This window comes from Benincasa hispida, chromosome 9, assembly GCF_027475165.1.
Source record: "Benincasa hispida cultivar pf3 chromosome 9, pf3_genome.v1.1, whole genome shotgun sequence".
In the NCBI taxonomy this organism is placed as follows: domain Eukaryota; kingdom Viridiplantae; phylum Streptophyta; class Magnoliopsida; order Cucurbitales; family Cucurbitaceae; genus Benincasa; species Benincasa hispida.
The window spans coordinates 66,068,300-66,079,534 of NC_143486.1; the positions used below are offsets into that span (position 1 = coordinate 66,068,300).

General features: G+C 34.2%; 1 protein-coding gene across 2 annotated transcripts; it reads right to left on the reverse strand.

Moving 5' to 3' along the window:
- Positions 1-6,881: 6,881 nt before the first annotated feature.
- On the reverse strand, positions 6,882-7,658 carry EMB2184 (Ribosomal protein L31). 2 transcript variants are annotated; one of them, XM_039040339.2, is made up of 3 exons: positions 7,498-7,658; positions 7,059-7,411; positions 6,882-6,933 (listed from the first exon to the last, which is right to left on the reverse strand). In XM_039040339.2, exons 1-2 carry the CDS (start codon positions 7,651-7,653, stop codon positions 7,085-7,087), a joined length of 483 nt encoding a protein of 160 aa, XP_038896267.1. In that variant the 5' UTR covers positions 7,654-7,658; the 3' UTR covers positions 6,882-6,933; positions 7,059-7,084. The 2 variants fall into 2 exon arrangements, with proteins under 2 accessions (XP_038896267.1, XP_038896266.1); XM_039040338.2 differs by having other exon boundaries at positions 6,882-7,411.
- Positions 7,659-11,235: the final 3,577 nt, after the last annotated feature.

Below are 11,235 nucleotides of genomic sequence, written 5' to 3' on the forward strand. Positions count from 1 at the left end.
GAAACCTGGTCTACAACTTGGTCCATGGATGATGTATCGAGCAAACACTGGACACATCCAAGGCAAAAATACGTTAGACTGTGGCATCTTCTGTCTGATATTCTTCGAGTATTTAGTCATGAGGACCTCGACCAAAGACTCACTTGTATAAATGAAGATCTCAGATTTTCGATTCCAATATGGATGCCAGTTGTAGGCTGATAAATTCTTTTTTTAGTCAATTGTATAATTTAATATGATGTAATTATTGTAATATAATTATTATAATATTTTCTGTTTGAAATCAAATATTAATGATTTCGTCATTTTGAAGAAAAAGATAAAACAAAAAGGAAATAACTTTTAAGAATATGGTATCCAAATTTTGGCACACTCAAGGACCGGGAACAAGCACCATGGTTATAATCGAGCGCCATAATCGAGTAAAATGAGCGCAATGAATATAGTGTGAAGAATATAAATTTTCAGAATGTAGTGTGAAGAAGCGTCGATGCAACTTCTTAATATATAAAAGAGAAGTCCATGTTCAGGATCAAGCACCACAATCGAGAATCAGGAACGAACACAATCATCAAGGACCAGGAACGAGCACAATCATCTTGGATCGGGAAAAAGAAACATCATCGAGGATCAGGAATGAGTACCTCCATCGAGGATCGGAAACAAGTAACTCCATTGAGGAATGAGAATGAGAAACGTTGGAGAGTGATCGAGAATGTTACAAAAGCAAAATAATTCGCATAACTCGCATAACTCGTAGATTTTATTTTTTTTCCAAACTAAATAAACAATTCATTGAGTATTTTCCTATTCCATTACTATATTGTGATTCATGTTAATTAATGGTTCATTACAAGTTTACACGATTTTAAAACAAGCGGAAATACAAGATTATTCTAAGAAACCTGGCTCTAATAACAATTGAAGGAAATCGAATCCAATATTTCCATGAGCAGTAGAAATAAGATTATTCCAAATCACAATCATGAATGAACATTACATTTACAATCGACTTCAAAACACGCGGTTATACAACTAATACAGAAATTACAGCATGAAAAACTCAAATGAACAAAGAGAATACTCTATGAACATTTGCAAATGCATCTCCACGCTCCTTTGCGCACGACCGCTCGAACAACAGCAACCTCGAACACTTGATCTATACAACCACAACATAGCACGAACACTTCGCGCTCGTCCTCAACGATCGCCTCGGCCACGAACTCCTCAGCAATAGCACGAACGGCCTCTACAGCACCTCGACGGTGTTGAGTTGAGTATGACACCACCAAGAAAGCTATCTTAGTATTCTCGGTGTAAGAATCCAGAGGGTGAGCTCTGTTCGGAGGTAGAATGAGGTAGACGAAGGAGGAAACACCAATCGTGTACACGATTGGGCAAGTGGGAGATGGCAGAGACCTATATTATAGGTCAATGCCCAATCGTTTAGCTAAAGCTATGCGATTGCCTAGCAAAAGCTATGTGATCGTTTAGCTCATCGTTTAGCTCAGTCTGTCACCTACAGACACTACACGATCGTTTACTTTGGGCAAGCGATCGTCTAGCAAAAGCTATGCGATCGTTTAGTAAATATTGTACGATCATTTAGCTCGCCACTCCACGATCGTTTAACTAGCCTAAGCTGTCGTTTAGTAAATCTATATTTACTTAATGACTCCGTGAGATTCTTTTTGCCAAGAGAAATCTCAAAAACTTTTTATGAAAACTTTTCACCAGTTTGTAAATCTTACTAAAATTAGGAAAACCATTTTCCTTTTACCTCACGGTTACCATGAATCCAATAACCACTCACTCAGATGGTTATTAAAGAAAAAGAATTAATTATCCAATAATTAACATTATTATAAATATAAATGATAACCAACTTATATATTTATAACCTATAGTTTTAATATTTCATCTCATGAAACATATAAACCATAGTTCTTTTTCTATTCCATGATACTTAATGTAAATCTCATTTACATCAATTCTCCACTAGATGTATCTCATACATCATACCGATTATATCATATATAATCAAAATACCTCTTGTCAATTTGAACATTTCAAATCAACACTAAGAATTGATCCTCAACTGAATCCATTGAGCTACCAAGGGGATCTTATGGACCTGTAGCTCGAAGCTCCAACAGTACGGAATAACTAACTAAACTCTTTAGTCACGGGATCCACCATTCGTTAACTGCCAGACACTCCACTAAAGACCAACAGCTGAACTCTTCTTACCACAGATATATTATGTGTCCATCTTAACCAATCAGCAGTGCGACAACTTTTCACAGATCGTTCGTAAGTACAACTGGGCAGATAACCGTTATGCCCCTGTAGTTACATCTGTCTCCTTACGTACCACTGATCCCTCTAATGAACATAAGTCATAGTCCTACTATGACTGGGTCTTCTCTTCCAAAGAGAAGTTGTGGCCACTATGTTCAAGCCCCGGAATCAGCCCTTAAGAGAGCAATCTCTCTACTTATCCCTGTTTCGGGAAAGGAGTGAATTTCATCTTGTGGATTAAGTTTCCAGCTCTCAGATCAAACAAGTCCCCAAAAAGGTAGGCATGTTGAGTTGGCAATCTGGCCACTCTCACCTATACTAATCAAAGGATCGCCCTCAAAGGCAGGAGTTCCCAAAACACTCATGATTGAGGTCGTGTCACCTATGGCCGTTTAGGTGAGATGTAAATTTCTAGTATCAACGGCGTTATATACAAAATCTAGTCATCTCGTGGTCCAGGTCTTATACAAACTCTTTGTATAGGACACTCCCACACACGTCTCCACATGAATGGTCAGGATCTACCATTTGTAGTAGTTTACAACACTTGCAAACTTCTACAAAGCGAGTCGTATCCTTAGTGTCACAAGGATCAGGTATCCCACCTTAATCCTTATACTACAGACCTATTTAGGTTATCACTTAAGGCATGATCCACTTGTATATCACATATATATTCTTAAGTTTACATAAGATAACCATGGAGCTTTGTTTATTGGATATGAGTAAATGCTAGAATGAAATAATAGTTATTTTATTCATCAAACAATGTGTATCATTACAAAAAACGAGACTCCGGGAGAATTAGGACACCAATCCCAAAAATATGTACTTGAAGTTCTAGCCATCTTCAAGCTTGCACATAAGCATGCAACAAAGCGTATGATTTCTCAGGAGTTCCCCTTGCAAGACCGAAAGCAGTTTTCCTTGCACGTCATGCCGTATTGTAGCTTATATTCACCCTGTACTCTTGTTGTACGTCCTTAATTATATTGCATGGTTTCTTGGCATGACCAACCTTAAACTTTTCCTTAATTAATTAGCCTACAACAAATGCACTCGCCTATCGCTGGTCATGATTCAAAACTTCAAAGGAACACGTGTGCATAGCCGTAACTTTCATAATCTTGAATATGTCACATCCCTCCATATTCACTACACGAATTGCACATTCACATGTATCGTGGATACACAACACATAATATAGTTTTTTATTTAATTTTCGAACACGCATCTCAGAATTTTTCTTGATGGCTAACATTGACAATCGCATCTTCACATTATTCTTGGAGAAGAATATTTGCCCTACCTCTACACTCATACCATACAAAGAATGTGGTTGCATGACCAAGTTACTCCTAACATTGCTCTCAGATGGTCCACCTCTTGAAGAGCCATACTCAGTTGCTATATCAAGCCTTTGTGACATATTGCCAACACAGTGACCAAAATCATTACGAAGGATTGGAGGTTCTTACCATGTATCTAAATTAACAGGTTGGCTCGAAGTTCGATGTGGTTCACTTGCTGCATTGTCCCCATGCTGATTAATAATATTTTCGGTTCCAATGTCATTCCAAAAATCCCCACCAGGGTCATGACAATCATTTTCCACAACTACGTCAAATGCATCATTACGAACCCGCTTTTTGCCAGCATAGTGGTATGTCGTTTGTGAGTCCCATAGGTTAATGTTGTCATTTTCCATAGATACAACAGATCTAAATATTTTAGGCTCAAACAGAGGTTCATGTTCTGTCTCAATGTCAAATGTGTTTTTGTCTTTGCATATCTTCTTAACGCTGACAAATATTTGAGGTCTATCATGAACTAGCTCAAGAAGCAAACACTTAACATCATCGTCGTCTATTAGACATGTTGCAGGACCATATGAGTCCAACCTATAATGAACCCTCATTCCAATGTTGAAATCTGAAGAATTGACTCTTGCAATTTTGTAAACTCGATCCCCCAATTTAGTGTACCTCAATGCCCTCGACACCACGATGGTCTTCAAATGGCCTCCCTCATAGCATTGTTTACTGTCATTCCATTTTCTATCATGTCAAATGAATAACTGCTTCACATCCATCCTTCAAAATAATACAAAAAAAAAAACCATTAAAATCAATTCAATTCTGTCATTTTCTCAATCATTTATCTTGATCTCGTTCCTCGCTCCCATTACTCGATCCCATTCCTCACTCTCGTTCTCTGTTCCCGTTTCCCAATCCCATTCCCTGTTCCCAACACTCAATCCTAGTCCCTGTTCCCGTACCTTCTCCGTTCCTTACCCTTTCCCATACTTCATTTTCTTAGTGGTTGTCTATCTTGTTACATTTCCTCGACAATCGCTCGTTTTCATTAATAGCAGGCCATGTACACCGTTTATGTCTTAATAAAATGTGATATCTCTTATACTTGGAAAAAAAATTAACTATGACAAAGCGTATGAAGTTCAACGTTTACTTACTTGTGTGCAGTAGTTTATATTTGGTGATTTAATATAATGTTGATTCTCTGTTCATTGGAGATGCTAAGCGTCGTTCGGTCAGACGTATGGATTCTTCAGAAAATTCGAACGTAATCCTTATTAGACGTGGATATCAAACAAAATATTTTGTGTTCTCCGAATTTCGAACAACACTTCTTAAGCAAGTTTTATTAAATTGATTTGATACGATTGTGTGCTATGTCAATTTTGGACTTCATATTAATTTCCATTGGGAATGGGAATCGACATTGTGATCGAGAAAAAGGATTGGGAATAAGAAAGAGTATCAAGAATGAGGAACAAGAACTGGGATTGGATCAGGAAGCGTGCAGTCTAACGTAGATCGAGATCGAGAAACGTGAATCAGAATGGAAAGCGTGCAGTCTGACGTGGATCGAGATTGAGAAACGGGAAATTGGAATCGGGAATAGGGAACGGGATCGAGAATTGAGACTGGGACGTCGAGGGGCCAATTGAATGCATCTTCCAGGGTAGATAGGTAATTTCACAGGTGACTGGCGTAAGCAAAAAGCCAAATTTCAATGATTTCTCCAACTCAGGCCATTTTTCAATTGGACCCCCCAAAATGGGCCATCCATACAAATTTTCCTTGAAGTTCCTCATCGAAAATAAAAAGCTAAAAACAAAAAAAGCTTTTCTTGTAGGCCGCATTTCCAGACTTGCCAAATTAAATAATAATAATAATAAATCTGACCAAATAATAAATAATTTAAACTTCCAAATTTATAATTAAATAAAAAAAAAACAAGTACTAATTGTTCTTCGATTATTAATTGTGATAAGGCATTTTGCTAAGTTCAAATTATGGAAAAATGGATGAAAACTCACAAATAAAGATTTAAACTTATTTGAGACCCTTTTTAAAATATTATTTGTAACCTCTCACTACGACTACAGAAATCGACCAAAAAATAAATAAATAATAACAGATCAATTAAAAAAAACAATAAAGATAGGAAACACAAGCATTTGCATAAAAAAAAACTCCAAACCTAGAGAAAATCACAACCCACAAAAAATTAATCTATTATTGAAAAATTATTACAATCAAACAAAATAATTTTTTTTATCCAATTACAAAAAGCACTCTCTTGAAACACTATACCACCTATACAACTAAGTTAGTATACCAAGTTTTAAGATGTTTTAAATTGGAATGATTAGCAACCATAAACTTATTTATAGTACTTGGAGCCCATCATTCTAATATTTTACCAAAACGACAAATATACCTTAAAGTTAAGTTCATTTGGGACAATTTCTATTAAAAGAAGTTAAATATTTTACCATATATGATGATTGGCTACACAATCAAAACTTTCATGGATCCGATGAAAATAGAATAGTATTTCATATAATTAGTTTATTGTTCAACATAGGTAAAAAAAAAAACATTAAATCTTAGTATTGTTTTTCACAAGAATTAAATTGTTACAAAAACCATAATATGACCTATTAAATTTGTTTTTTTTGTTTAGAACTAAAAAAGTAACTTCCAACAAGTTTTTTTTTTTTTTAATTTAACTAAAAATTGAACCATTTTACTTAACAAATAAGTAAATCATAGTAAGAAATAATGATGAAATAGGCATAATTTTCAAAAATAAAAAATAAAAAAACAAATAATTATCAAACGAGACCTAAATTGTTGCAAATTTGATAGTACATGAACTAAATCATGCAAACTTTTATGTTTCTTAATCCTGTAAACTAAGGTTTATGAATAGTTTGGACCAACCCTTTTTTCTTTTAAACCTTCAAATAGTAGTTTGTGTACCTACCATCTTATGTTTGTGGCCATCATCTTCTTTTCATATTAGTTTATGATATTTCAACCAATTCTAAAACTAGGAGATCCTCTCATTACCTAAAGATCCATAGAAGCAAAATTCAAAAACAAGCAATTCACCTGCACTAAAGAAATACAAAGAGTACCGTAATCCGTGAAGTGCCCAAAAGCTTGAAGAATTTGTATGTTCTGTCGTCAGTTACTAATTTTTCAAACTTTCCTTTCCTTGATGAATTTTCTCACCACCAAACACTTATCGATTGACCCATAAACTTCTTCATCAACAGATTGAGCAATTGGAATTAGCAAGGCAAATGCAATGCAGCTAACAGAAACAAATTGTTTGGTTTAGAGAAATTAATATCGATTCTGCTAAATTACACAGATACATAAAGCAATAGAAAGAACCAAAAATCTCAATATGCATTTGGATTTTAAGTGATTACCAACCCAATCGAACTCTTCACCGTCTTCTACTACTTCTTCTTCCCTTTGCCGGATTTTTTCTTTGTGGGCAGAACGATTTCTCCCTTAAGGACAGGAATCTCCATCAACTGCGACAGCTCTCCGAATTTCTTGCGGAATTTCTCCACCTGGTCGGCGTCGACGAGTAAGGCGGATCGGCTGCCCAAATAGAACGGATGATTTCCCGACCACACATCCACGGAGTACTCTTTCTGGGTTCCACCGGTCGTCATCACCAGTTCTCCGTTGCAATAAACCTTAGAATCCTCGTAAAATTGAGGGTGCAGATCCTTTTTCCGGCACGTCACCACCGGCCGGTGAGTTCTTGCTCCAGATTCCTGGAAATTACGCAAAAATTGGGGGAAACAGAAATGAATAATCACCGTTTCGGAAAATTGAGGAGTGAAGAAAAGGGTGAAAGTACCTTGTTCTTTGGCGGTGCGACGGCCAGGGAACTTGGCCGTTGAAGTTGAAGGAAGGAATTTGTTAGGTTCAGCGCCATTGCTGCGTTTGCTAGCGGTGAGTGAGGATAAGAGGGAGATGAGTTCTTCAAGGCCTTGTCGCGTGTCCACCCGCTCATTCCTTTTTTTTTGGGCCTGTTAATGTTGAGCCTTGAGCTATGAACTTTGGGCCAAATGGGCCTTCCTGGTGGAGGCCTGCTTCTTCGGTCCACATGTAAATTGTATTTCCGTGAATGTACCTGACTTTTTTTTTAAGGGAAATTATAACAAATACCTACATTGAGCCTCCATGGTTGAGAAATGCTGAGTATATTACAAATAGGATATTTGTAATAAATAGTAAAATAAGAGAAAAAAAATAAAAATATATCAACTCTTTTAAATATTTGTAAATATCGAAATGTTGGTTAGTCAACTTTTTAATTTTTTCTAATTTTTAATTTCATCTTTCGTTGTTTTGTCTTGTTATATACATTTTTTTTAATCTTCTATGCTCTTTCTTTTCTTTGATTTTTGCTTCTTTCTTTTATATTCTATTTTATTTTTTTCCAGTTTTTGTTTTTTGTTTTTTTTTTTATTTTCTTTCCTTTCCTTTCCTTCTTCTTTCCTTTCTTTTTTTTCTTCGTTTTTTTTTTTTTTTTTTTTTTGAGTTTTGCTGCTTCTTTTTTTTCAAAAAAGTTTTCTTTCATTTCTCCAATTTTTGCTTCTTTTTTTAAAATTTTTTTCATTTCTTCAGTTTTTGCTTATTCTATTTTCTTTTTAGGAAAAAAAAATCTTTCCTTTATCCGATTTTTCTTTCTTCCTTTTTTTTTCCAAAAAAATTAGGAGGTTGAGTTTTGTACCCCTGACTTGAAAGTACCCATTTATAAGTGATTTTGCACCAACAAATCAATCATCAAGTTTAATTATTATAACAAAATATTAAATATAAATAGTAAATGAAAGTCTATAAGTGATAGCTAGTAATATTTTCTATCATTGATAGCTTAATCTTTGATTGTTTTTTCACAGTTAATAGCCACTTATAGAAGTCTATCATTGATAGCCAACTTAGTGAATTTAATTAATAAAGTTGAATCTCGAACTAAAATGTAAGTACAATGCCTAGAAGTTATCACTAATAGCATATTTATCAGTTATCGAAGCTATCAATGATGACATGTTATTCGATGGTAAAAAAGAATGACAAAAGTTATCTCTAATAGCCATGTTATCAATCATAGAAACTATCATCGATAACTACGATATAAGTGATATCAGTGATGTCGGTGATAGAACTAAGGTGATATTCATATATCGATGATATCAATGATATAAAAGTCAATTTCATTGGATGAAAATCTATCATGATAGCCACTGCTAAAAACTATCGGTGATAACTACTGATTAAAGCTATCAATGATATTTGTATATCAGTGATATGACTTAGGTATATATCAATAAAATGAACGATATTAATGATATTGGTGATATGACTTAGGTAAATATTAGAGATAGTCACTTATAGACCTCTTATTAATAGACTTCTATCACTTATAATTTTAAATGTTAATTTTTTAAAAATGATAGTTTCCTTCCAAAAGTTGATAACTACTTATAAAAGTCTATCATTGATATCCACTGATAGCCTTAGGTGTTAATATTTCAAGTTAAGTGTGTCAATGATAGCCATTGAAAATTGATGACAAATTAAAAGGTGATTTTTCAAATGTCACTAAGGTTATATTAATATTTCTCAAATTGAAAGCTATCAGTGATGGTTTTCAATTTGAGAAAACGGAAGAAGAAGCACAGAATGGTGGGCTTTTTGGTCATTTATTTATATAGCTATCATTGATAGTAGCTATCAGCAAAATCTGATGCTAATTTTGTACTATATCTCTAATATGTTTATCCTTGTTCTACATCTTTTATTATTTTGGGTGTGATTGTTATATGTGAAACCAACCCTTATAAATATGCCTTATCAATTTTTGGGTAGGAGAGAGAAGAATTTTGGGTTTTTTTGGTCAGTTATACCCTTGGTATATAATGGTAATTATAGTCAAGTCCCGTGTATATTGGAGGAAGTTGCAAATTTTTTTGTTACTCGTGAACATATATGTCTTATATTTTCTCACTTTTCATCGTTTTTATATACTTTAGTTTCATTTATTGATTTTTAATCCTAAAATAATCATAAGATTCTGATTTTTGCAAGTATCACCCAATTACTTGTAAATATAGATAATAATTTTTAAATTTAAAAGTTTTCTTCTATAATTTAGCTACTTTTAACTAATTTTAATCATAATATAGCATTTTGATTATTGTTTTTTTAATAGATTACTTATATTTACTAGTAAATACATTTAATCATTTTTAAATCTAAAAGTTATTTTCTATATTTTAGTTGCATTACACAATTTTTTCACATTTTTTAATTTTAGTTTACCAACCTTTAACAAAATCCCTAAAATATTGGTGGGAGTCACGAATTTAAATACAAAACAATTTTTTTGAAATTATAGTTTAAAGGAGAAAATAGCTTTTGTTTTCAAACTCCAATTTCCATAATTCAAAATTCATTCAAAATCATAACTTCTAATTCGTTGATAAACCACACCCCTCAATCAAACTATCATGAAGATGAACATATACTTTCATTTAATGATTCTAGTTGAGGATGTAGATGAAAATAAAGATAGACATTAGGTAGAATGTAGACTGCAAAGGAGATGTAGACAAAAGATCGTCAAAGGAAATAGTTGAGGGAGACATAGAGGCGCATAAAGATGAAAAAGAAGAAAACATCCAATGCTTTTTTTCAGTGCGAAAAAACATTGAGGTGAGTTGTCACACAAACACAGATGTTAAAAGGAAAGCACTGATAACAAATTTGCAATACACGACAACTACAACAATTCACGTAGAGCTCAACTCATTGATCACTGAGGCTTCTCCTAGATGTGAGACTCCCTCTCAAATGTACTTAGGCTCCCCCTAAGCTTGGTAATATTAGTGTTGAACACTTCGACTTCCGACAGTGCGTGGGACTCCTTTCAACTTTGTTATTTTCCCCTCAAGTTAGCGAACTCCCTTCACTGATAAATCTTAGGATCCCCCTAAGTTAGAGAAATCCTTCTCCGAAGTTGAGTCTTAGGACCGAGAGTCCCTTCTCTTTAACTGTGCCTTAGTCTCCCCCTAAGACAGGATAATCTTTGCGTTCTTGAACAATTCACACAACGATGTTGCACACAATGGATGAAGAACTTGCACAGTTAAATGTAGTGAGCAAAAGCAAGAACACTAAGATGAACAATTTGACCACATAATAGAAAATGGCTTGCTCGATTAACAAAAGAGACAACTTAAATGATCAACATAATTCTTTTTAATAATCGAATCCAAGAAAGGAAACAAATCCCCGTCTGGAAAAGATAAGTTACGCCTTAATAAAGAAAAATATCAGATGGAATGAATCAACCTGAATTTTCCCAATAAAGAAAAAAAAATCTACAGAAAAATAAATTGTTGTCTCAAACAGATGTTAAGACTTTATTTGAGACAACTGTAGAACCAATGCCTTAGGAAAAATATAAATTTAACCAATCAAATCTCTAACAAGCTCCCCTTTTTGCTGGTATTTTTTTAAAGCATAACAAAGCACGTCAGCAGAAGATAAGAAGTTGTAAGACTAGCATGCTGAACCAAATTCATTC